Below are 27,606 nucleotides of genomic sequence, written 5' to 3' on the forward strand. Positions count from 1 at the left end.
CCACCTGGCGAAAGGATATTAAATAATTTGTGATGTATTGTGGCATTTGCGCCCAAAACAAAAGTCAAAAGAAAAAACCAGCTGGACTCTTCCAACCTTTAGACATTCCGCCTACACCATGGCACACCTTATCGTTAGACTTTATTACCGGTCTACCTCCTTGTAATGGGTTTAACACCATTCAAGTTATTGTGGATCTTTTTTCCAAGATGGCCCACTTCATTCCTTTAAAAGGACTACCTTCAGCCTCAATCCTGGCCAAAGAATTCCTCGAAAACATTGTTCGCATACATGGATTTCCGTCCGTGTTGGTCTCTGACCGGGGCAGTCAATTCATTTCACATTTCTGGAAGAAATGTTGTCAATTGGCACAAATTGGACGTGAGATTATCGACCAGTAACCCCCCCGCCCCCAAAACCATGGTCAAACGGAGAGGACCAACCAGACTCTTGAACAATACCTGCGCTGTATGTTACATCAGACAGAGAGTAATTGGAAGGACATTCTTTGGATCGCCGAATATGCATACAATAATTCAGTACATTCTGGAACTGGACAAAGCCCCTTTTATACCCTATATGGGCACCACCCTCGAACCTCAGACCTTGACTCACCCCAACACTTAGAATTGCCCGCAGTGGACCATCTACACGCTATGATTACACAAGCCTTTAAGGAGGTAATTGCACATTTAAAACAGGAGAAGGAGAAATATAAGAAAGATGCTGATCGGCATAGAAGTGATACTCCACAGTACCAGATAGGGGATCAAGCACGGTTGGCCACAAAACACATACCTCTCAAGGGAACGCGGACCTTTAACCCTAGATATTTGGGACCTTACTCTATTAAGGCCATTATCAACCCGGTGGCCGTCAGGTTGGACTTAACTGCTAATAAGCGAATTCACCCCGTCTTTCATGTGTCACTTTTGAAGCCAGTGCAACCAGGGACAAGACTAACCAAGCCACCAAACCCCATCCTTATAGACGGGGAACCCAAATTTGAAGTTAAGAACATCCTGGACTCCAAGATGGTGAAGTCAAACCTTTTTTATTTAATCGACTGGAAGGGTTACGGACCACAGGAAAGGTCTTGGGAACCTAGTGACCACGTGCATGCACCTCGATTGGTGAAAAGATTCCACCGAAATTTCCCAGACAAACCAAAACCATGGGGAAGAACGACTTTAGGAGGGGCCTTGGGAGGGAGTGCTGTCATGATGCCTACCCCCGGGGAACCAGACCAGGTCCAGCAACCCCGGAAGCAGGCATCAAGTTATTTTGAGCAAGCCCAAAAATCCCTGCTAGGGGCTGTTTGGGTGCAGTGCTGGCGCCTATGGCGCCAGGCTCATATGGAGAGTCAGTCCTGGCGCCATAGGCGCCAGGCTCATAGAGTAGAACTTACCTGATGCAGACCATGCTGCAAGCTTACCTGATGCAGACCATGCTGCAGAGCTCCAAGCCAAATGAGGCTTGGAAGGGACTATTTTATCTAGGGACTTTTTTTTACTCGGGTGGGGCTGGGGAGGAATACTTACCTGGGACTACTTTGGAGGCTATTTAAACCACACCCGAAGAGCAGCACATGCTTCGCGTTATTCTGCATCCAGCAACGTAAAGCTCACCGTGTCTGCAAGCCTGCATCCAGTCTTCTGCCACGCCCGCCTCGAGTCTGCGGCTCTTAGAAAAAGGGAGGAACAGAAGGAGAAGAGGTTAGAATAAGAGCAAAACCTTCGATCCTTACCTGAATTCCGGATCCACCGCATCTTCGAGCTGGAAGAAAGAAGCATTTTACGCGCGCCGGTTCGCCTGCTGCAGCGCCGCGCTGATCTCACCGGCCTTCGCAGCATCCTCACGATCCACCACATCCTTCTGCACGTCCCGCTGCACTCTGGCACCTAAGGGGAACACCAGAACAGCAAAGGTGAGCCAAGGGAATAAACAGAGGCAATAGTAACTACCCCCATATACTTACCTGATTACCGCTGGGGGTACCATTCCTCTTCACGGGTCGGCGCAGTCTCCATTGCATCCTCGCCGTACCCCGGCCCCTAAGGGGAACAAAAGGACAACAAGGTGAGACGAAGGGACAAACAAGGGGAACTCTTCTCACCACAATAGACTTACCTAATTTTACCGCCGGAGGCATTATTCCCCGAACTTCATATTTTCTCTCCACACCTGAATAAGGGAGCAAGCCACAGGTTACATTCTGGCCTTATTTTATTGAACTGTATAGGATAAGCCAAATCCTTACCTGAACTTCGTCAGCTACCACGAGGAACTGTTCGCTTGGGTCAAGCTGCAAACTGCAAGGAATCGGATAAGAGTGAAAGTCAGACATGTGAACTCTTACGAACTACATACTTTTCGGAGTCAATATTGTTCTGGAACTCACCAATTCCTTTGAGCCAGTGAAGCAACTGGTTATCAACGCGCCTCTGCGCTCAATGCAGGATGGAGAGCTCATCTTTTCAAACCATCAGGTTAGACTATAAGAGGGGACATCAAAGGTGATCTATGGGGAGAACAGCGGGGGTGGGGGGATTTACGCTCAACCCCACGGGTGGTTAATTCCCTTTCTCCATTTACAGAAGAATATTCCTATGGGCCAAGCCAATGAAGCTAGGTGGGCCAGTCCAGTCGGTCATCTCGGCCCTACGTGTCACATTGGTGGAGACCGCAGCTGTCCAGTTCAGATCGACGCCTCTGTGGGAGCCAGGTGAGCGTAACATTCTCCTTGTAGTACCACCACCTGCCCGGGCCTCCTTATCTTGACCTTCGCAGGGCAGGCTGGTATGCTCTGAAGTTTCGATTCTCCTTAGCTGAAGCTCACCACCCTCTCTTGGGTTGAACTCGATTTCCCAGGCCTGAGCCGTCCTTTGTTGAGTTTCGATTCCGCTCTTTTCCCTGGCTTGAGCTTGGATAGGAAACCCGACCAGTTAGGCCTTGGCCTCCTGGGCGTACTTCTGCTTTTACAAAATGGAGTCGCACGTGTACATTGTGCTTTATTAAGGTAGATCTATATTTGGCGCTTGCTGCTCTATTCTTCTACTAAGCATTGCAAGCAGTATCGATTTCTTAGCTTCTTGCATTTCTAGCCTATTTATACATATTGGCTGGTTCGATTCTTTCATCTGGGTTCACAGCTATGATTCTTTTACGTTTCAGCATCGCTTCACCTTTCGTGTCTCTAGTATCCATTTTAATGGCTGCTCACACTGGCGTGTTACCTTTTCCATGTGCGAGTCTATCCGGGCCCTCGTCTCATTACCATTTGCCTTCCCTCAGGGCTCTTTGTGTCTCCTCATGGACAGTCTGTAAATACTCATCGTTTTGTATCAGTGGCTGGTATGGTTGTCTGATGGGGTACCTTGCTGCACAGGGCTGTCTCGTTATGGGCACTTCAACAGGTACAGCTCTTCTAATGTACACTGGGCACAGTCCCAGCGCAGCTCTTTGTTGGTTCATCTGCTCCTCATACGTCACGTACCTTGGAGAGTATTTTACTGGTGCATCAAAATGAGTGGCAGGGGTGCAGGCCATGTCTGGGACCTCCTCTACAGTCTTACTGGCATTAAGGCAGCTATCGCTGGAGGCACACCATTCCTGAATCCTGGATAGACAGTCAGGAATGAGTGAGGGCGGACAGGAGGCTGAGGGAAGCCTGCAAAAGAGCTGAGTGTCATCTGCATAACACTGAAAGCTAAAAGAGAAGGTGGAGATCTAGTGGGCCAAAGGGGCCAGATAGACATTGAAGGGCCAGTGTGAGAGGATAGAGTCCAGGTGGACACCCCATGCGGAGAGAGAGGTGGTGTAGAGAAAGGACCCACGTTGGACCTGGGGGGGACCGTCCTGGCGAAAGGAGATCAGCCACGCCAAGGCCTGATCCGTGATCCCCAGTTTCTCACAGAGTCGATTGATCAGGGTTGTATGATTGAGCATGTCGAAAGCAATGGAAAGGTCGAGGAGGGTGAGGATAGAGGGAGATCTGGAGTCAGGATTGGAGAGCAGATCTTCACAGGTGTTCAGGAGTGCAGTTTCTGTGCCTTTGGCTGCTCTGAAGCCAGACTAATGGTCATGAGTCTCGGGATCATAGCTCAGGGGCAGCATGCTCGCCTTGGAAGCAAGACAACACAGTGCAACAAAGGGTCGATCCCCGGTCCACGTTTAGAAACCTCTGGGTATTAAGCGCGTTATAAATATCATATGTCATGGAGACAACCAACAGATTCAGTGTGGAGAGTAAGCTGGGAGATGCCCAGCTTTTCCAGGGGTTTGCCCAGGAAAGGGGTGAGAGAAATCGGGCAATAGTTTGCCGGACAGGTAGGATTGGCAGAAGGCTTTTTTAGGAGGGGGTGCTCAAGGGAGTGCTTGAGGAGAGAGGGGAAGGTTCCACTGGCAAAATACTGATTGCTGAATTCAGCCAAGGCTGGAGCGAGAGTAGTAATGTGGTCCTCGTTGGTTCTGGAAGAGCAGGGGAGAACCTGTTTGGACGATACTTACATAGATCGGACTGGTCTAGAAACATCGTCTGGTGTTGTCAGAGAGAAAGAGGAGAATGATGGAGGAGAGGGAGAGGCGGCCAGATGGGGGTTGAGAGAGCTAGGGGGAGAGGAAAAGGAGATTGAGGACAGGATGTCCTGAGTTCTAGTGGTGAAATGAGAAACCAGTGCCATGCAGAGGGCCTGAGAAGGAACATGAGAGGTGGAGACTGCAGTAGGATTGGCCAGCTGCTTGCAAATTTTAAGGAGTTTGGCCATGTTATTAGAGGCAGCAGAGACGCGGGCTTGGATATGGACCCTCTTCTTGGAGAGGACCGAGAGTCTGTACTGCCTTTGGCGCAGACAGCAGGCCAGTTTGTCAGATGATGCATCCAAAGCCCTCCACTTCCTCTCAACCACCCTGCACTTGCGTGTCAGGGCGACAAGGACAGATCATACCAGGAGTTGCACTTGGAGGTAGGCTTCAGATGGATTCTCATAACAGGGGCAAGGATGTCCAGAGTGCTGGAGATAGAAAGATGCAGGTTAGAGAGGGCTGTGTCAAAGTGTGAGTCAGCCGCAGGAGTGGGAGGAGCAGAGAAAGTAGAGGCAAGGGCGTCCACTGACACTCGCTTCATGGGCCGAATGACCGAGAAGGAGGGTATCAGTGCTGCAGTAGGGTTTGCCTGCGGCACAGGACATTTCAGGTGTGAGGAGAGCAGAAGGTGGTGAGTCCAAGAGAGAGGAGTGGTGAGTGGGTTAGAGAGAGGGATGTCTGAGGAGATGAGAACATCCAAGGTGTGTCCGGCAGAGTGTGTCGGACCAGAGGGTAGAATGGAAAGGGAGAGAGAGTCACATAGGTTGCGGAAGAGTCCAGAGGAGGGATTAGAGGCATGCAGGTGGATGTTGAGGTCTCTGAGGAGTAGATGTTCAGAGTTAGGGTCAAGGATAGAGGAGGAGAGGTCAGCCCATTCAGAGAGGAAGAGGGTGACCTGGCCAGGTGGTACTAGACAGTGGCCACAGTCAGAGAGACGCCAGGAGAGATAGACAGGGCCTTCAAAGGAGGAGTAGGCCTGCGTTTGAATGACAGAAGCAGGGACCCACTCTGGAAAGATAAGGGCTACTCCACCATCAGGCCAGTTGGTTCTGGGCTTGGAGAGGATCTTGTAGTTCTCAGGGTGGAGAGTTTTGAAACTTGTGACAATGCTGCCTTTGAACCATGTCTCGGTGAGAGCGAGGACATCCAGGTCAAGGTCTTAGAGGCGGTGGCAGATGTCAAAGGAGTGTGTGACAGCAGAGCAAGAGTTGAGAGTAGCGACGTGGAGCAGGTTGCCACATGTGAAAGAACTCCTGGGTGGGGTACGTGAGTGCTGAACACCCAGCGGAAGCAGTAGATGGGATCAAGAGTGGGCAGAGGTAATAGGCGGAGGTGGCAGAGGGGCTAGAGAGGAGGAAGTAGGTGCCAGAGATGCAACAGAGGAAGGAGGAGGCAGAAGAGCCAGGCAGGTGCTAGAAGGAGTGGTATGAGAAGGGAGGAAAGTGATGAGACGCGGGAAATGCCTATCGAAAAGGAGAAGATTGGGCTGAGGGCCCTGGACCATGATAGTACTGTTTAGATAGACATTGATGATGGTTTTGGAGGAGTGGCAGGAGGCCAAGGGGACCTACCACTGATTTCCACCATTAATGAGGCAGAAGGAGCCCCCAGAAAGAACAGAGACCATGTGAGGGGTCCATAGGTCTGGAGAGGGAACGACAAAGTGGAAGTTTGTTGTCTGGAGGAAGCGTTAAGGTGGATGTCAGCAATGGGCAGGCCTGAGTTGGAGACCAGGATATCCCTCTTGAACCTTTTCCTTCCAGACTTAGTAAGAGGGATAGGATAGGAGATAGAGTAGAGGTTTGAGAAGCTGGGAGAGATTGAGAGCACCATAGAGGGTCCGGGGATGCACGAAGGGAGATTGAGGGAGGAATATAAGCACTGCTGAGCCCCACGGGAAAACCTGAGGGGGAGGGTTTGCAGAGAAGGAGGCACACAGAAGGCAACAGGCATTCAATACACACAGGGGACCGCAGGATCGAATGGACTGAAGACAGGGGGGGTAGGAGGACAGCGCACTGCAAAACCACCCAGATTCAAACTTTCCTAAAGAGAGGGGAAAGTGCCTAGTTTCAACACAGACAGCAATGCAAAAACACCCAGATTCAAACTTTCCTAAAGCGAGGGGAAAGGACTAGTTTCAACGCAGACAGCAGTGCAGTAAGGTTTCCAAAGTGAACACCATCCACCACACGTTCATTAATAAACAGTTGTACAATTGTAACACAAGTGATTACACAGTTACAAAGGTAAAATGAGGAGGAAAACAAGGGGCAATATCATACAAGCCATACAAGTTATAAGGCAAACCAGCACAACCGCTAATACTGACTTCAGAAGACCAGTCCTAGCACCTGAGCACGTCACAAGAAAGTAAGCCGTTTTACTGATTTAGGAGAGCCTTAAGTCAATACAAAAGATGTTTTATATGGCACAATAGCACAAAGTCAATAAGCAAGTGCAGTAGTAAGCTTGTAATTTCAGGTTTCCAGAGGAAAAGGGGAGCAGCCACCAAACTGAGAGGGTCAGGGTTACCCCGCAGCTGTTTCTTATGTCCAGGTTCCACCACCACTTTGCCCTGTGAGGAACTCATGGTGGCAACAGTAAAGACAAGTGATCACAGTTCAAGGGTGTTTATTAAACTGTAAATGCAGAGTGGAAAAATGCCTAAGCTAAACTTAAATCGAAGATGGGAGCAAGCGTCGACCATCAAATGAAAGATAAGGCAGTTCTTGTTGCGTTGTGTCAAAATAAAAAGGCCTGTACTAAAGAAAACTATTGCCAATTCCTTACAGCTAATTACAGAAAAAGTGTGGGATAGGGTTTCAATAAAGAAAGAAGTGTTCACAAATAATAAATCAGGATGTTATTGCCAGGGTTCTCCCTTCCCCATGTTTTGACCACGGGACAAGGCGGATATCCTGAGCACAGCACACACTTGAGCTTTCCCAGCATGAGCCGACCGTTCTGCATCAGCTATCAGGTTCTTTGATGGTTAAGTTCCTTTTAACAAAAGTCTCTTGCCTTCGAGGGCCAGATATTTTCAGCCAACAAACATAAAGTTCTGTTCAACTTATACTTTAGGTGATGGCTTCACCGCTGGGTCCCCCTCTTCCGGGCGTAGGCCTCTCACAAGTCGTATTCAACAAATCAGCTAAACCGTTCCTTTCTCAAAGAACTTTGGCTGATGACTTTTCACCTCTGGATCTCCCTCGGTCGGGCTCGGACCCCAAATGACAAGGGGGACAGTTCACTTCTCCTTGTCTTGCAATACTCCTTGTTTTCACGAATCTTAATGTCTTTTCAAACAATTCAGTGTGGACATCTTTCGATTGGGTTCACTCTTCCCAACCTTTGCAACACACTGTTCATACGATCACTTCACCAAGCAGGATTAATTTCCCTTAGCTTCCCAATCATCTGTCGGTCAAAGAATTTTGACGGTACAGAGGATTTTACAAGACCCCTGTATGACCACTTTGACCTCTTCCAACTTTTCCCAAGGCCTACTGGTTACAGTAGTCTCTACCATCGGGTAATCGGCCAGAGTTTCCTGTGTGAGCACCCACGTGGTGCCGCACTCCTCTGTTGCTGGTTTTCCCCCTCTTTCCTCAATAATATCTGTATGATTTTCAAAGTTCAATTTAGCCATTGGCTACGTTTCGTTTAACACATTTCGGTTTCTTATTGATACTCCCCTCGACTCACCGGCTGTGATGAACCGCTTTGCTTTCTTTCTTCTTGGAGTCAAGATTGGTAACACAGAGACAAGCGTCTCTCCCCGGCTTGGCAATCAGCGGAGGAGGTTCCTGTGTACTGTTGAAATCTGTTGCAACACACACTGACTATTGTTTGCGGACTTATGAGTCCTTTTGCTGAGTTTTCACAGGCCTTAGTCGGAAAGGGCAAGGTCGCTTGCCACCCTCTAGGTCTGCGCCGCCTTTCTCCTCCTCTTGAACTGCCGTGCAGAGTTAGCTCTCACGTTGTGCAGTCTACCTTGCTCATCCTGTGCTCTTGTGCTCCACCTTTTATCCCTGTGGGGAAGGGAAAGGGCTGTCAGGTGTGTGTGATTCTGGTTAATTGTCTGACTTTTCCTGACCCTTCTATTGGGACATGTCAGGTAAACGACTCTGGTGTTAGTCCGTGGTATTTCGTGTTCGGCAAAAGTGTTGGTATGGGAAAAGGGGGGATAACACGTCTCGCCTGTCGGTGTCCCACTCCCCAAGGACCCCCCCCCCATGCAGGTGAACCTCCCTCACTGGTCCACCGCCAGGAACTGGATCCAATAGAATGGCTGTGTCCTGGACACCTGGATGACAGATCCTCGGGGACTAGCTAGGGAGATACCTTCAGGTTTCTCATAGCCCCTGTTGAATTTTACGTTTACATAGTCTGAAAGGGGGGATTGAATTTGCTGGTGGCACAAAGAGCTGCTCTCTGCCAACATAAGAGACACAGTCAAAAAGCGATGTCTCAGCATCCACCTTTACGAGAGACACAGCCGAGGCCCTTTGAGCCACGTGTGATGTGGATGGTCCCCTCACGTAATACATATCTGAGTCAACAAGCCTGGCAGGTGGGCTCACACATGGCCTTTGGGGGTTATACCAGACAGGCCCTCCCTCAACAACCTTATTATGCCAGCAGGGCAGGTAAAAGGACCCGTCCTTTTGAATCAGAGGAATCATTGATGATACAGTTCAAAAACGCACTATAAGGACCAGACATGAGGGGTTTCCTCAAGGATATCATGAAAGAAATAAGTGGTAACAACAGTGTTCACAACGGACGTGGGAATACCCTTACCATTACAGACCACGTCAAGGCAGACCACGGTGCCACAGACCACTACATCGACACAAGGGTCATCAGGGCACACAGTCACTCAGGAGTTGCACGCAGCATCAACAAAGGATGGCATGGAAGTAGAGGATCAGGAGGAAACATCCTCGTCGATCCGGATGTTCCAGGACAGGGCCAGGGACAGAGTGCAGTTCTTATAGATTCCCATACTAGACACCCCTCTGGTGTAGTGTGGAGTACTCTCGGAGATACTAAGTAAGCAAGCAGAGAGAGTCGGTATCCCAATACAACGGGGTATCATTGCAGAAGCCAGAAAGGTGTGGGATAAACTGCATAATGTGCCACATATTACCAAACAAGTCCCCTCCGCTACAAGCAGGAACCGACATATGTTTATCCGGCAACCGCACTGCACGCTTCACGGTTGTATCCACAGCATTAGCACAGGGAAAGCACCAACCAAAAATTCAGCAACGTTAGAAGCACCTTCAGGGAAAGAAGAAAGGGTGCAGGACGCCCTACAAAGAATGTATATTTAAACAGCGCACTTCACCTTAGACAGGCAAACACAGACGACATTCTCGCAGCGTTTAACAACAAGCCGTGGGGTGAGATGGGAGAGTTTTTTAGATGACTTGCCGCCTGAAAGAAAAGAGCAGTTTTTGGGCAGAGATGCCAAGTCATGATGAGGAATATGCTAGTGATGGTGGCTGCCCACGTAGACACTGCTGCGAGAGGCATGTGCCTGGGCATTGATTTGCAGAGAGGAGCCTGGCTGAAGAGCACAAAACTGCTAACCGACGTCCACAAGAAGGTCCAGGCTTCCACCACTGATGAGGCATGGGCAACGGAGAAAGCACATCGCCTGACGGCAAAAAGCTTGGCAGCGATATCCAGGCCTGTACAAAAGACCAGATCATTCGCATACCACCAGAAAACACAAAGCTCTAGTAACAGCTATAGAGGCTTCCTCTCCTGCAACCAGGGCAGGGACCAAAGGGGCCAAGCTACAGGGAAAACCCCAAGAAGAAAATGCCAACTGGAAAACATGTTTTCCACACAACGCCGTTTCCCGCAGATACGCCCACGGTTTGACACTCCAGTGGCCCAGCAGCATTTCACGCCTGTAGGCGGAAGGATATCCTTCCATTTACCAGCTTGGAGGACCATGACATCGGACCCATGGACCTTGTCAGTGGTGCGTTTATGCTATTGTCTCCCAATTCCTGCACCCCTACCCCCGGCCCAACAGTTTTCATCAAATCTGATGGAAGGCTTGTTGAAGTTGGAATGTCATAGAGATAGTTCACCTGGAGAATCTGGCGTAGGGCTACTTTTCACACTTTTTTGTGCTCCTGAAGAAGGACAAGGCGGGAAGGAGGACCATTCTGGACTTATAGCAGTCCAATCATTACTCCCCTACGGAGAGATTCAAAATGGTCACACCTGGACAGAACCTGGCAGCTTTGCTGGAGGGCGACTGGTTATGCACCTTGGATCTTCAGGATGCAGACATGGACATACCAATTTGCAGACCACACTGGAAATTACTTCACTTGACCGTACAGGGGACCCACTATCAGTTAAAGGTACTTCCATTTGGACTGAATTCTGCACCACAGGTCTTCACGAAAGTGATTGATGCCTTTATGTCACACCTTCGCTTACAAGGGGTACATATTTAGAGAACTGGCTGATTGAGTGCTCGACGCCTTTGCAAGTGAAGACATCTGTTTCGCTGGTCACGCAACAGGCATATGTGCTGGGTCTGATACTGAACCTGGGGAAATACATTATGACTCCAACACAGAGGTTATGGTTCATCTGGATATTATAGGACTGCACAAGAGGGAGGGGTTTCCCACAACCAGACAGGCTGGTAAGTCTCCAAAGACTATGCAACGAGTTTCTCAGGAAGACTTTGTAATGTTGCTGAAATAACATTTCAGCAACATCTAGGCCTCATGGCATCATGCATTCCTGTGATCCCACCGCCCAAGGTTGCACATGAGACAATTGCAACTTCATCTGAGATCGTCCTGTGTCAAGACACCCAACCGCAAACACGGGAGATTGCAGTGCCAGTTTTCCTACATTCGGACCTGCAATGCTGGATGACAGAAGAGAACCTCATTGCAGGCGTAGCATTCACGCTTCCACCGCCTACACAAGAGCTAGCTACAAATGCATCCCTTGCGGGATGGGCAGCAGCTCCAATGAACTGGGACATCCACAACCTTTGAAGAGTGGAAGATCAGGATTAGCACATAAACTGCTTAGAATTGAGGACCAATCTTCTGAGAATTAAGGCTTTTCTACTATAATTGGCTGGGAGGCGCGTTCTTATTTACACGGACAATACTACGGCAATGTTTACCTGAACAAGCAGGGAGGTAGATGATTTCGTAAACTGCGCCTTTTGCCAATGGACATCTTGAACTGGTGTTTGGGGCACGGAATAACACTGGTGGCTTCACACCTACAAGGGGGAGAGAACATCAGGGAGGTTCCCTGAGTCAACTGAAAGACATTCCACACGAATGGGAGATCAACCGCAAGGCACTGCAGGCAGTTTTTCAAGCATGGGGAGTGCCTTTGGTGGACCTATTTGCAATACGCGATAGCAAGAAGTGTGCGCTGTATGCCTCTTGCAAGGGCCTGAATTCACTGGGGAATGTGTTTCTGCTGCCCTGAGCTGGACAGTCCCTCTATGCTTTTCCCCCTCACCCCTGAACACTGAGGTTCTGCACAAGTTGGAGCAATCGACAGCTTGCAGCATGACTTTGGTGGCCCCGCATTGGGCAAAGAGGTTCTGGTTCTCAGATCTAGAGAGCCAGAAGGTTCACGCACCATGGCTGTTGCCGATCTGGCGAAATATACTCCAGCAACAGAAGGGAAAGGTGCTTCACACCAGCCCACAGTGGCTGTCCTTCACGGCTTGGTACCTATGGAGCTTGTTTATGGTCACCTCAGTCTATCTGACAAAAACGTAGCAGTCATCAAAGCAGCCAGGAAGGGAAGGACCAGGAAACAATGCGCAAGTAGGTGGACAGGCTTCTGCCACTGGTGTCTTATGGCTCAGATAGAGCCTCACCAGGAAACGCCGAATGGCCTGATGAGTTTGATCACATACCTGGCAGAAAGAGGTATGCCAGTGGACTCCTGTAGGACCTAGCGCACTGCAATAGGGGAATGCTTAAATTAAGATGTTAGGGCTTTACCTTTAGTCGATCCATTGATCAAGCGCCACTTCAGCGGGTTCACGAAACTATACCTGCCTGTGAGGAAAGCCCATAGGCCATGGGGTCTTAATGTAGTCCACACGGCATTCATGCATGAACCCATGGCCTCCATGCAGCTGACATGGGTGTTTTCCTAGTACCCATCACAGCAGCACAGGGCATATCGGAATAACAGGCGCTCTGTGTACAGGAGCCTTACATCAGATTTTTCACAGATAAAGTGATGCGTAAACCTAAACCGGCTTTCCTAGCAAAGGTACTCAGTGCTTTTCATCTTAATGAGGGGCTCTCATTACCAGTGCTCTTCCCATCACCGAGCACTGAGGCTGAGAAGACACACCATACCCTTGATGTAGCGAGATCACTGACGTTTTACGAGCAAGACGCCTTTTTGTTAGCTTTGGAGGTGTCGTGCCGGGGTCGGCAGCTGCATAGGCTTCCAAAGCGCATTGCCTGGTCGGTAGCATAGTGGGGGCATACAGATTGCAGGGTCAAAGGCCTCCTAAGCATCTTCACGCACACCTACTATGGAGCAATGCCGCCTCTGTGACTTTCCAGACTCATGTGCCCATACAGAACATTTGTAAAGCCACTACATGGTCACGCACGCACTCTTCCTCTAAACACTGCTCACTGGATGATGCCTCTTTCGAACAAGCAGTTTTGCAAAATCTCTTTGCAAAGTAGTTCCGACCACCCACTTTTCTCGGGGTGCTTTAGAATCTCCCAAAAGAATGGTGGAAAGTGGATGGAAGGTAGCAGTATGGGGAAGTTACTCTCCTTGGTGACACTGGTACTCTTAGTCCATAGCCCACTTTCCTCCATACACCCTCCATCCGACCCCCACTAATGATACGTTTCCAAGTCTGACTGAAACAAAGGGACTGACAGTTAGGCGGCACGCGTGGGGAGGTACTGTACGGGCGCTCTGAGGCTTGCACATGCAAAATAAACATTATTTTATGCTGCCTAGGAACATGCTCTGGCCTGCCCCCCATTCCGAGGGACATCCCAAGAGTATGGGGGAAAGGGGACAATGGACTAAAAGTCATTTACCCCATTTGCTTCATGGGAGTTGTCTTGGCCAATGCCCTTTTTCAGCGGCAGGCCTGTTGTCTTTCAAGGTCCTACCAGTGCTTTGCGTACATGTTCCAGTGGTGGACTGTAGAATGGCAACAGGACTTCCCCAGATACTCAAAATCCCGGGCTACGGGTGACAAACTCTGAGTGGGTATCCGATCCTGGATGCGGATCAGGGGTGGACTGGGAACCTAAAGAGGCCCTGGAAATAGTTTTCAAAGTAGCCCCATATTACACATTTTCAACAAGCCCAACCCTTTTCCTATGAGAAAATTTGGAAATAAAATAGGTTAGCACACAAAAGAGGCACAGCATGCAGAGGCCTACCGGGAAACCTCCACAGTTCACGACAGGCCAGTCCGCCCCTGCCTAGGGTCCAGAGGCCTACTGGAAAATCTCCAGAGCCCCCTATAGGCCAGTCCAGACCTGATGCGGATTATGGTGTGTGAGGCACTAACACAGTTCTCACTAGTGCCATGCCACAGCTGTCCTCCGCCAGCTGTGGACAGAGCCAGCTAAGATACATGAACATAGATGGCGATTTCCTATCCTGAACTGGAGGAAAGGGGCCAACAAAGGCAGTCGCCCAGAAAACAGGGCATTAACACACACCAAGGGCAGCCATTTTGGCTACTAAAAGGCACCTTTGCACAAAAAATAAAGGCTGCACAGTAGTGCACCAGTAAAATAGATACAAATATACACTGCCACCAACCTGTCGGTGACACAATACAAAAAGAGTGGGAATTACTCTTTACACTATACACTTCTCTACTAGTATCCTTGACAGAAGTGTTAGTGTTGTCCAAAAAAGTTAGATAGGAGACAGGATTAACCTGTACTGGGAGGCTTAGGGACTAACCAGTACTTGGTCAGAAAGTGAGTTGCAGTGGCAAGTGAAGTGGAAAAAACCTTGCCTGACAAAAGGGGTCAGGAAAAACCAAAAGAGCCTCCGCTTTTTAGTTTCAAAGCATGAGGACCAAAAGAACAAGAGGAATCTTTCATAACGTTGGGGAATACTATTAGGTCGCAGAGGTTCTTCTTGGTGAAAAGAGTGTGGGGGATGTCCGATCCCCCCCCTGAGGCTGCATTGTGTTTGGTGTAATGCTTGATCCCAACCTGGCATTGTAAAGTCCCTCATGTAGTGACAAGTGTCCGAACACCACCTGGGGTTGCGGTGTCCGAAGGGGACTCTGCAGTGCCACATCCCCACCTGCTGTCTCACGGCCCACCTTGTAGTATGAAATGCTCTCACCCACCCCTGAGTTTGCGATGGTCTTGGTTGAACAGTGGAATGCAACAGGTGGTGCGTGTGTAGAATGCTCTAACCAGTCCGAGGTCACTTGGGATGGTCAGTTGGCCAGAATGTCCCAACTCCACAAATTGTCATCTGTGTGCTTGCTGAGGTCTGGCATTGCCTCTAAGGGTGCAATGCTTGGTGAGGAGTGTGGAATGCCCTAACTCCACCTACGTGCACTGTTTACAAAATGGAAAGCCGAAAACCCTCATCTCACCGACAGCTCATGGACCTATGGGGCAGTGTTCAACCATGCCAGCCAATGTACACATTAAACACACAAACACACACCCAACACAACATTCACATACAGCAAAGAGCTCAGGCATTGGGCCTCACCCTTACGGATACAAGCAACCCATCTGCAACCCTTCACACACAGATGCCAGCTTATCCTGGTTCTGGACCTATCCTTTCCCTCTACCCTCACTAACCAACCCCGTCCTCTTTCTTGCAGAGCTGCGTGAGTGCCTGGAGACTACCCTGGGTGGTAGCGGTGCGTGGTATAAGTCAACATAACATAACCTTAACCTAGGGCAAGCCGTGCTGGGGACTAACTCCGCTTATCAGAGACACTCCATCACATGTCTGATGTTTCTCTCTTGTGGTTGTCTCCCTCAGCAGCAGGAGTCTCTCGCCGCTGGTGAAGGGTCTCTCTCCAGGACTAACCTCTACTCAAGATCCATTCCTCTGGAAGCCGGCGACGTGCGGCTCCACCCTTATCCTCAACAAGACCTGGACTCAGCACTGCTTGTAGCCAGAGAGGAGGTAAGTTATCACAGCAGTCAACACCACCACTCCAGGCCCTGCTATGCTCCCATTACCTCACTTTGACATGCAATCTGTACACAATAACGTCAGTGTGAAATGGCTGCACGATGAAATCTCCAAGGATCTCCACAGAGCCCAGAAATAGTACATAGCCCCCTATCCCAACCTCAAGTGACCCCCAATGAACACGTAAATGCCTCTTGTGACACCAGAGTTTCCATGGTTTGGCTGCCTGTGGCCAGCGCAGGCAAGTCAATACTTGAAGCCATGCTTCCATTTTGGAATAGCCACTGTGGCACTGGCACACAATTCCTTTCCCAGATGACAACCCTTAAATTCTGTGCAATCTGTTTTGAAACGTTATGTTCCCCTCCCACCCTCCATCCTAGCATACTTGAAATGTTCTTATTAATGTTTGCAGTTTGACGTAGGTCTCACATAACTTTGTCTATAATAAAAACTGTGTTGCTACGAGATGACTGATGGATTCCCAGCTCAAGCAGGAAGACCCAGGAGCCAGCAGCGCCCACACCCTCCATACTACGGGTCTGCAGCCTGCAGTGCTGCAGATGTTTTGGACTATGGCTCAAATTACTACTCGGGATTAATTATGCTATATTGGGCGTACGAAGCCTGTATCCCCCCGCTCCTATTTAATCTACCCCATACATCTTCACAACACCTTGGTAGATCTGGGTATCAAATTCCAAAACTATGCGGGCTACTCACAGATCGTCGTTGTTAGTCAGCCACCTCACTAATCAAAGCAAAATTCAGTATATAAAAAATGTGAAACATGGAGAAAAGAGAGAGATCTTGCTCAGCCGCTCTCTTCATCAGGCCAAAACACAGGCACTATATACCCCGAATGTACCTTATATGGTCACAAAATCAAACAATCGAAAGCTGTTAAGACCCTCGGAGTCTGGCATTCACTTGCAATCGATGTTACTTGTGCCAATGAAACCTCTCTTATCCAAGCGCATTGCGCCACAGTAGCGAGGGCTATCGAGGGAGCCAGGCTCGGTCACTGCACGCTCTCCACGCAGGTGCCAGCGAATCAGTCATTCGTTCTCTACAGTGCCAAGGCATGCGCATACATCTCCAGCGCTTAAAGCGCGTCACTGGCTACCGCTTACATATTCTAGAATCTTAAGCGTCCGGACCATTGCGCACAAAGCATTGTACGGATTCGCCCTCGGGGCTGTTGCTGGGTCTGGAAAAGATCCGGGGCTACGCTAATGCCGGGACTGGCGGGACTCGGGGCTTGCTGCCTTTTGGTTGAAGCCCTTGAGCTTCTATCCGGGGCTAGGACCAAGAGACCCGCGTATATAGCCCCCCCAAACCCTCCTTAGCGATGCCTCTGTTCGTCCTGCTTTACCTTAAGAAGCATCTGAAATTGTACAGGCCGCATCGCCCGCCCACAGAAAGCACCATGTAAGTGAGCACACCATGGCCATCGCCCGCTACCAAAATTCAGTATTTACGGAACATCAGGCACCCTTTTAGCAGCTAAATTAGGGAACAATCTTTTACCGAACCTACGCAATATACACGATCACCTTCTTTTTCGCAAACCTATATAGTTCTGAGCTGGCCCGCCCCCCTGCGTTCAAGTTGGTAGCGCGCTGGGATACATTTAGGCAGTAGCGCCTCACCTGGAACCTCCCCCTTTCTCCTCCCATATTGAAACCGTCTCAGGGCAGTCCGAATACGATACCATACGATGTGATACAATAAAGGGAGACCCCAAGGAACCCGAACACAAAGTGGGGGACACAGTGCGCAGACGCAGAGCTCCACTCTAACTTTCCCTGTTCCCTTTGCTTGCACCTTCAGATCGCGGCCAAGCAGCAGGAGGCGTGTGAGTGGAAGGAGAAGTACGAGAAGAGTCGGCGGGAAGTGGTGGAGATGAGGTGAGTGCAGGACTTCACGGGGAGGCAGTGGGGTTGGAGTGTGGATGTTTTTGGGTGCATGGGGTCAGAGGTGAGTATGAGTTTAAGGCATGAGTGCAGAGTGTGGGTGACATTGAAGAAACTCCACAAGTGTGAATATGTAGGAGTGTGATCTCCTGACCATCATGCTTGATCCTCTGCATCAGTGCTTTAAGTGGGCCGGCCCTAACCATCCCTCGGTACCTGCACTTCTTTTTTTGAGCTGTATTGAGCTGCTGGGACTTCTCCAAGCTCAAGGAGTACCAATCTGTCTGCGCTGTCCTAAGCATCGCCAGCTCAGCGATCACCCTTTCCTGTGAAAAGTCATAGTGCAGGAAAGCACAACCGCTCCCCCTGATGTATCGCATTATGCTAACAAAGCAAAATAAAGATACAATCCTATTTGTGCATGACATGTTTCTAAAACGATTTACATAATGTCAGGTTAGTGTTTTTATGTAATTTCGGTACTTAAAATGCATTGCTATCAAACTATTTATTTTGTGCATGGGGAAGATACGCGTTTGAATTTCCAATTGGGCCCAAATCCTAGTTTCACCACCTAAGCTAAGTGTATGATCCTGGGAAAATCAATGAATCTCAGTGTGCCTTAGCTGCAAACATTGGCAGTGCTGAGAATAAAAACCTCCATAACAATGAGGCAGATTTAGGGGGTCATTTTTCCAAACTCTCGGAGTGCTAAATAAAGTGTATAAACCTCGTGTTCATGTTAATGTTAAAGGTATTTATATAGCGCACGTCACCAACAGAGTTGGTCCCCAGGCGCTCTGGCGAATCTGTAAACAAGAAGGAGGCGGGTGGGTCGGTTAGTCGGTAAAAGATATACTTGTGGATTTTTACTCCATTTGCCACTGCAGGATATTTTCAAGGAGTTGGCTGGCTCGGGTGCAGTCCCAGAACAGAACTACTAACATGCAAGTGTTGGGAAGAGTCGCTATCGCTCTTCAGTTAGCAAAGGGAAGAAAATGACCCCCTTACCACCAACGCGTATGCATGGTGTGTTGCTCTCAGTAAAATCTGCAGAGCAACTAATTAGGATGATGGTATGAAGCCAAGTCTAACACCAATCTGCTCATTGTTTCATGTGTGCAGCCACCCCGTGTCCTTCGGCAGGTTCCAGTTGGGATTGTGAGAGTTTATCTGCACCTTTTCCCTTAAAGCACCTCATTTAGCCATGGGCCATAGTTATCCATATGGTATTGCTTCTTTTTCTTAGCCACATTTCCGCCAAAGCCTGCCCACTTTGATACCAAAACAGGGCAAAATCAGTGTATGATTGATGTGTATCTTTGAAAGCTGACTACATTAGGCTGACAGAATCAAATTTCAAATGAATGCATTAAGCGTATACCATTATACTGAGCTTTTGGTTGAAATCAGAGATTGTAATTTTTTCAGTGTAGTATGCCAGGGTGCCGAGGGACCGTCACATTGTGAAAGAGAGAGTGAAACTATGATTGGAGCCGGGGTAAATGGGGAGAAAGACACATAGCTAAAGCAACACAAAGAGCAAGACACACACACAACGTGAGACAAATAGAGAACTGTGGCACTGGACGGGAGAAAGTTTGAATTTTTAGAGGAGCGGGTCAGGGAGAGCTGGTCGGGCTGAGGCACATGAGCGATTCTTGCACCTTACTGGGTCCGAGCCCTGGCCCACTTAAAACCTAGATTGCTGAATACCTGCACGTCTTTTTTTCTTAACCGTAACCCTTAAAGCACTGTCCTGGATGCCTTTGTAATCTCCCAATGACCCAATCTTGGGAGCTCCGTGTTTGCCCCCTTAGGCTTTGTGTCTACCCTACTCTAATCTACTGTAGAATGCTTTCTGTCATCACCTGGCAGCCACATTATTTCATTGCGACCTGGTGATGTCCATGGCCTCTTGTGGATTTTCTGCACTCCCTGTGTCTTCTCCTGGGCTCCCTGTGTATTGTATTGTATTGTATTGATAATCTCCTGAGATTCACGTAAGAACTCCAGGGGGGTCCCCAATGATCCCTATGTGATCTGCTGTACTCTGCTGGGCTCCCTGGGTAATCCCTTAATGTTGTCTTGGGTTCTCTGTGAGATCTCCTTGTAGTCACCTGGGTCTAGCGTGTGACCTTGTGATGGTCTCCTGGCATTCAGTGTGATCTCCTAATGGTCTTATGCACACCCTGTGCGTTCTCTGGACCTCAGCAAGAGATCAGTTTCCTGTCTGCATCATTCCCTCCATCTTCATGCTGTGTCTCTGGGTTCTCATTGATCTGTAGCACCTTCTCACACTGACAGTTTGATTTTCACTTCTTTTCCAGGAAAATAGTTGCTGAATATGAAAAAACAATTGCACAGATGATCGGTGAGTGTCATTTGGAGTGGGACTGGGGCGTGGGATTGCAAGAGAGGAAGGAGGGTAAGGCAGGAGCTAAAGGGTGGGTGGGAAGAAGGAGGAATTGCAAGGATTTTGGATGCTGTCCTTAACCAGATACCCAACCTCTTGGGGTCTTAGATGTCAAATTGACCTTCCAGACACCTGGGCTCATCAGTTGTAAATGAGAGCTGTCCCATTGGATGTTTGTGATTTCTTCGAAAATATTTTACCAAATGGAGATTTCACCAAATCCATTTCACTGAAAAACAGAATTAACTTCTTACTTTTTCAGCTTTTTTTTCTCCAAAGTGCATTTCATTTTGCTCCTGCATGAAATCAATAAACGAGTGGACTCCTGTGGACCCTGCCTCCATCTAGCACCTGCCAAAACCAGGCAGATTCTGTAGGAATCTATTGTAAATGGCGCCTGCAATGCATCATTTTGGGCACCATTTACTTTACATTTATTACAAAAAGGAGAATAAACCCAAATAGTAAAGGCACCTTTGCCTGTTTTTACTCCTTGCTCTAGCACTCCGTTTTGCAAAAGTTGTAAATTGCCTAACAGCACACAAGTGTTAACGTTGATGGTTTGCTGCATGCAATTGTCACTTTTTTGGTAAAATGACTCCCAAAGGCAGCTGCATCCCTTGGGACCAGTAAAATCACGCTCCAGTTTTGGGGTCTTGTGTAGATTTATATACCTTCGAATTTCCCACCTCACAGAACTAAACTGTCATTTAACATAGGAAGAAAAAAACATGTTCCCATTCTTTAATCATAGCGTATATAAATAGGCACCAATCCCTTTAAGGATACATGCACTGTTAGCCCACCATTAGCCAATAAGTGCTGACTAACTGTATAAATAGGCGCCAGCCCCTTTAAGGATACATGCACCGTTAGCCCACCACTAGCCAATCATTGCTCGCTAACTGTATAAATAGGCGCCAGCCCCTTTAAGGATACATGCACTGTTAGCCCACCACTAGCCAATCATTGCTGACTAACCTGTACAAATAGGCACCAGCCCCTTTAAGGATACATGTACCGTTATCCCACCACTAGCCAATCATTGCTGCCTAACTGTATAAATAGGCGCCAGCCCCTTTAAGGATAGATGCACCGTTAGCCCACCACTAGCCAATCATTGCCCGCTAACTGTATAAATAGGCGCCAGCCCCTTTAAGTATACATGCACCGTTAGCCCACCACTAGCCAATCATTGCTCGCTAACTGTATTAATAGGCGCCGGCCCCTTTAAGGATACATGCACCGTTAGCCCACCACTAGCCAATCATTGCTGACTAACTGTATAAATAGGCGCCAGCCCCTTTAAGGATACATGCACCGTTAGCCCACCACTAGCCAATCATTGCTCGCTAACTGTATTAATAGGCGCCGGCCCCTTTAAGGATACATGCACCGTTAGCCCACCACTAGCCAATCATTGCTGACTAACTGTATAAATAGGCGCCAGCCCCTTTAAGGATACATGCACCGTTAGCCCACCACTAGCCAATCATTGCTGACTAACTGTATAAATAGGCGCCAGCCCCTTCAAGGATACATGCACCGTTAGCCCACCACTAGCCAATCAGTGCTGACTAACTGTATAAATAGGCGCCAGCCCCGTCAAGGATACATGCACCGTTAGCCCACCACTAGCCAATCATTGCTGGCTAACTGTATAAATAGGCGCCAGCCCCTTTAAGGATACATGCACTGTTAGCCCACCACTAGCCAATCATTGCTGACTAACCCGTACAAATAGGCGCCAGCCCCTTTAGGGATACATGCACCGTTAGCCCACCACTAGCCAATCATTGCTCGCTAACTGTATAAATAGGCGCCAGCCCCTTTAAGGATACATGCACTGTTAGCCCACCACTAGCCAATCATTGCTGACTAACCCGTACAAATAGGCGCCAGCCCCTTTAGGGATACATGCACCGTTAGCCCACCACTAGCCAATCATTGCTGCCTAACTGTATAAAAGGCGCCAGCCCCTTCAAGGATACATGCACCGTTAGCCCACCACTAGCCAATCAGTGCTAACTAACTTTATAAATAGGTGCCAGCCCCTTCAAGGATACATGCACCGTTAGCCCACCACTAGCCAATCAGTGCTAACTAACTTTATAAATAGGCGCCAGCCCCTTCAAGGATACATGCACCGTTAGCCCACCACTAGCCAATCAGTGCTGCCTATCTGTATAAATAGGCGCCAGCCCCTTCAAGGATACATGCACCGTTAGCCCACCACTAGCCAATCATTGCTGCCTAACTGTATAAATAGGCGCCAGCCCCTTCAAGGATACATGCACCGTTAGCCCACCACTAGCCAATCAGTGCTGCCTAACTGTATAAATAGGCGCCAGCCCCTTCAAGGATACATGCACCGTTAGCCCACCACTAGCAAATCATTGCTGCCTAACCGTATAAATGCACCATTAGCCCACCACTAGCCAATCAGTGCTGCCTAACCGTATAAATAGGCGCCAGCCCCTTCAAGGGTACATGCACCGTTAGCCCACCACTACCCAATCATTGCTGCCTAACCGTATAAATAGGCGCCAGCCCCTTCAAGGGTACATGCACCGTTAGCCCACCACTAGCCAATCAGTGCTGATAACTTTATAAATAGGCGCCAGCCCCTTCAAGGGTACATGCACCATTAGCCCATCACTAGCCAATCAGTACTGACTAACTGTATAAATAGGCGCCAGCCCCTTTACGGATACATGCACCGTTAGCCCACCAATAGCCAATCATTGCTGCCTAACTGTATAAATAGGCGCCGCCCTTTAAGGATACATGCAACGTTAGCCCACCACTAGCCAATCATTGCTGACTAACTGTATAAATAGGCGCCAGCCCCTTTAAGGATACATGCACCGTTAGCCCACCACTAGCCAATCATTGCTGACTAACTGTATAAATAGGCGCCAGCCCCTTCAAGGATACATGCACCGTTAGCCCACCACTAGCCAATCAGTGCTGACTAACTGTATAAATAGGCGCCAGCCCCTTTAAGGATACATGCACCGTTAGCCCACCACTAGCCAATCTTTGCTGACTAACTGTATAAATAGGCGCCAGCCCCTTTAAGGATACATGCACCGTTAGCCCACCACTAGCCAATCATTGCTGGCTAACTGTATAAATAGGCGCCAGCCCCTTTAAGGATACATGCACCGTTAGCCCACCACTAGCCAATCATTGCTCGCTAACTGTATAAATAGGCACCAGCCCCTTTAAGGATACATGCACTGTTAGCCCACCACTAGCCAATCATTGCTGACTAACCCGTACAAATAGGCGCCAGCCCCTTTAAGGATACATGCACCGTTAGCCCACCACTAGCCAATCATTGCTGCCTAACTGTATAAAAGGCGCCAGCCCCTTCAAGGATACATGCACCGTTAGCCCACCACTAGCCAATCAGTGCTAACTAACTTTATAAATAGGCGCCAGCCCCTTCAAGGATACATGCACCGTTAGCCCACCACTAGCCAATCAGTGCTGCCTAACTGTATAAATAGGCGCCAGCCCCTTCAAGGATACATGCACCGTTAGCCCACCACTAGCCAATCAGTGCTGACTATCTGTATAAATAGGCGCCAGCCCCTTCAAGGATACATGCACCGTTAGCCCACCACTAGCCAATCATTGCTGCCTAACTGTATAAATAGGCGCCAGCCCCTTCAAGGATACATGCACCGTTAGCCCACCACTAGCCAATCAGTGCTGCCTAACTGTATAAATAGGCGCCAGCCCCTTCAAGGATACATGCACCGTTAGCCCACCACTAGCCAATCAGTTCTGCCTAACTGTATAAATAGGCGCCAGCCCCGTCAAGGATACATGCACCGTTAGCCCACCACTAGCCAATCATTGCTGCCTAACCGTATAAATGCACCATTAGCCCACCACTAGCCAATCAGTGCTGCCTAACCGTATAAATAGGCGCCAGCCCCTTCAAGGGTACATGCACCGTTAGCCCACCACTACCCAATCATTGCTGCCTAACCGTATAAATAGGCGCCAGCCCCTTCAAGGGTACATGCACCGTTAGCCCACCAATAGCCAATCATTTCTGACTAACTGTATAAATAGGCGCCGGCCCCTTCAAGGGTACATGCACCGTTAGCCCACCACTAGCCAATCATTGCTGACTGACTAACTGTATAAATAGGCACCGGCCCCTTCAAGGGTACATGCACCGTTAGCCCACCACTAGCCAATCATTGCTGACTAACTGTATAAATAGGCGCCGGCCCCTTCAAGGGTACATGCACCGTTAGCCCACCACTAGCCAATCATTGCTGGCTAACTGTATAAATAGGCGCCAGCCCCTTTAAGGATACATGCACCGTTAGCCCACCACTAGCCAATCATTGCTCGCTAACTGTATAAATAGGCGCCAGCCCCTTTAAGGATACATGCACTGTTAGCCCACCACTAGCCAATCGTTGCTGACTAACCCGTACAAATAGGCGCCAGCCCCTTTAGGGATACATGCACCGTTAGCCCACCACTAGCCAATCATTGCTGCCTAACTGTATAAAAGGCGCCAGCCCCTTCAAGGATACATGCACCGTTAGCCCACCACTAGCCAATCAGTGCTAACTAACTTTATAAATAGGTGCCAGCCCCTTCAAGGATACATGCACCGTTAGCCCACCACTAGCCAATCAGTGCTAACTAACTTTATAAATAGGCGCCAGCCCCTTCAAGGATACATGCACCGTTAGCCCACCACTAGCCAATCAGTGCTGCCTATCTGTATAAATAGGCGCCAGCCCCTTCAAGGATACATGCACCGTTAGCCCACCACTAGCCAATCATTGCTGCCTAACTGTATAAATAGGCGCCAGCCCCTTCAAGGATACATGCACCGTTAGCCCACCACTAGCCAATCAGTGCTGCCTAACTGTATAAATAGGCGCCAGCCCCTTCAAGGATACATGCACCGTTAGCCCACCACTAGCAAATCATTGCTGCCTAACCGTATAAATGCACCATTAGCCCACCACTAGCCAATCAGTGCTGCCTAACCGTATAAATAGGCGCCAGCCCCTTCAAGGGTACATGCACCTTTAGCCCACCACTACCCAATCATTGCTGCCTAACCATATAAATAGGCGCCAGCCCCTTCAAGGGTACATGCACCGTTAGCCCACCACTAGCCAATCAGTGCTGATAACTTTATAAATAGGCGCCAGCCCCTTCAAGGGTACATGCACCATTAGCCCATCACTAGCCAATCAGTACTGACTAACTGTATAAATAGGCGCCAGCCCCTTTACGGATACATGCACCGTTAGCCCACCAATAGCCAATCATTGCTGCCTAACTGTATAAATAGGCGCCGCCCTTTAAGGATACATGCAACGTTAGCCCACCACTAGCCAATCATTGCTGACTAACTGTATAAATAGGCGCCAGCCCCTTTAAGGATACATGCACCGTTAGCCCACCACTAGCCAATCATTGCTGACTAACTGTATAAATAGGCGCCAGCCCCTTCAAGGATACATGCACCGTTAGCCCACCACTAGCCAATCAGTGCTGACTAACTGTATAAATAGGCGCCAGCCCCTTTAAGGATACATGCACCGTTAGCCCACCACTAGCCAATCTTTGCTGACTAACTGTATAAATAGGCGCCAGCCCCTTTAAGGATACATGCACCGTTAGCCCACCACTAGGCAATCATTGATGGCTAACTGTATAAATAGGCGCCAGCCCCTTTAAGGATACATGCACCGTTAGCCCACCACTAGCCAATCATTGCTCGCTAACTGTATAAATAGGCACCAGCCCCTTTAAGGATACATGCACTGTTAGCCCACCACTAGCCAATCATTGCTGACTAACCCGTACAAATAGGCGCCAGCCCCTTTAAGGATACATGCACCGTTAGCCCACCACTAGCCAATCATTGCTGCCTAACTGTATAAAAGGCGCCAGCCCCTTCAAGGATACATGCACCGTTAGCCCACCACTAGCCAATCAGTGCTAACTAACTTTATAAATAGGCGCCAGCCCCTTCAAGGATACATGCACCGTTAGCCCACCACTAGCCAATCAGTGCTGCCTAACTGTATAAATAGGCGCCAGCCCCTTCAAGGATACATGCACCGTTAGCCCACCACTAGCCAATCAGTGCTGACTATCTGTATAAATAGGCGCCAGCCCCTTCAAGGATACATGCACCGTTAGCCCACCACTAGCCAATCATTGCTGCCTAACTGTATAAATAGGCGCCAGCCCCTTCAAGGATACATGCACCGTTAGCCCACCACTAGCCAATCAGTGCTGCCTAACTGTATAAATAGGCGCCAGCCCCTTCAAGGATACATGCACCGTTAGCCCACCACTAGCCAATCAGTTCTGCCTAACTGTATAAATAGGCGCCAGCCCCGTCAAGGATACATGCACCGTTAGCCCACCACTAGCCAATCATTGCTGCCTAACCGTATAAATGCACCATTAGCCCACCACTAGCCAATCAGTGCTGCCTAACCGTATAAATAGGCGCCAGCCCCTTCAAGGGTACATGCACCGTTAGCCCACCACTACCCAATCATTGCTGCCTAACCGTATAAATAGGCGCCAGCCCCTTCAAGGGTACATGCACCGTTAGCCCACCAATAGCCAATCATTGCTGACTAACTGTATAAATAGGCGCCGGCCCCTTCAAGGGTACATGCACCGTTAGCCCACCACTAGCCAATCATTGCTGACTGACTAACTGTATAAATAGGCACCGGCCCCTTCAAGGGTACATGCACCGTTAGCCCACCACTAGCCAATCATTGCTGACTAACTGTATAAATAGGCGCCGGCCCCTTCAAGGGTACATGCACCGTTAGCCCACCACTAGCCAATCAGTGCTGACTAACTGTATAAATAGGCGCCGGCCCCTTCAAGGGTGCATGCACCGTTAGCCCACCACTAGCCAATCAGTGCTGCCTAACTGTATAAATAGGCGCCAGCCCCTTCAAGGGTGCATGCACCGTTAGCCCACCACTAGCCAATCAGTGCTGACTAACTGTATAAATAGGCGCCGGCCCCTTCAAGGGTACATGCACCGTTAGCCCACCACTAGCCAATCAGTGCTGACTAACTGTATAAATAGGCGCCGGCTCCTTCAAGGGTACATGCGCCGTTAGCCCACCACTAGCCAATCATTGCTGACTAACTGTATAAATAGGCGCCGGCCCCTTCAAGGATACATGCGCCGTTAGCCCACCACTAGCCAATCATTGCTGACTAACTGTATAAATAGGCGCCGGCCTCTTCAAGGGTACATGCGCCGTTAGCCCACCACTAGCCAATCAGTGCTGACTAACTGTATAAATAGGCGCCAGCCCCTTCAAGGATACATGCACCGTTAGCCCACCACTAGCCAATCAGTGCTGCCTAACTGTATAAATAGGCGCCAGCCCCTTCAAGGGTACATGCACCGTTAGCCCACCACTAGCCACTCAGTGCTGACTAACTGTATAAATA

The 27,606-nt window shown here is 49.2% G+C and overlaps 1 protein-coding gene across 9 annotated transcripts in view; it reads left to right on the forward strand.

Annotated features, from left to right (window-relative positions):
• The window catches only part of TACC2 (transforming acidic coiled-coil containing protein 2), a 984,629-nt gene that overhangs the window by 868,028 nt on the left and 88,995 nt on the right, over positions 1-27,606 (forward strand). For 7 of the 9 annotated variants that reach the window (XM_069611973.1, XM_069611974.1, XM_069611969.1 and 4 more), the window contains 3 exons: positions 15,628-15,774; positions 17,617-17,693; positions 20,030-20,073. In XM_069611973.1, the coding sequence (XP_069468074.1) occupies positions 15,628-15,774; positions 17,617-17,693; positions 20,030-20,073 (268 nt within the window). The remainder of the gene's footprint in view (positions 1-15,627; positions 15,775-17,616; positions 17,694-20,029; positions 20,074-27,606) is intronic. The other 2 variants (XM_069611970.1, XM_069611972.1) reach the window with 1 other exon arrangement.

This window comes from Ambystoma mexicanum, chromosome 8 (genome assembly GCF_040938575.1).
Source record: "Ambystoma mexicanum isolate Mex_15411 chromosome 8, UKY_AmexF1_1, whole genome shotgun sequence".
In the NCBI taxonomy this organism is placed as follows: domain Eukaryota; kingdom Metazoa; phylum Chordata; class Amphibia; order Caudata; family Ambystomatidae; genus Ambystoma; species Ambystoma mexicanum.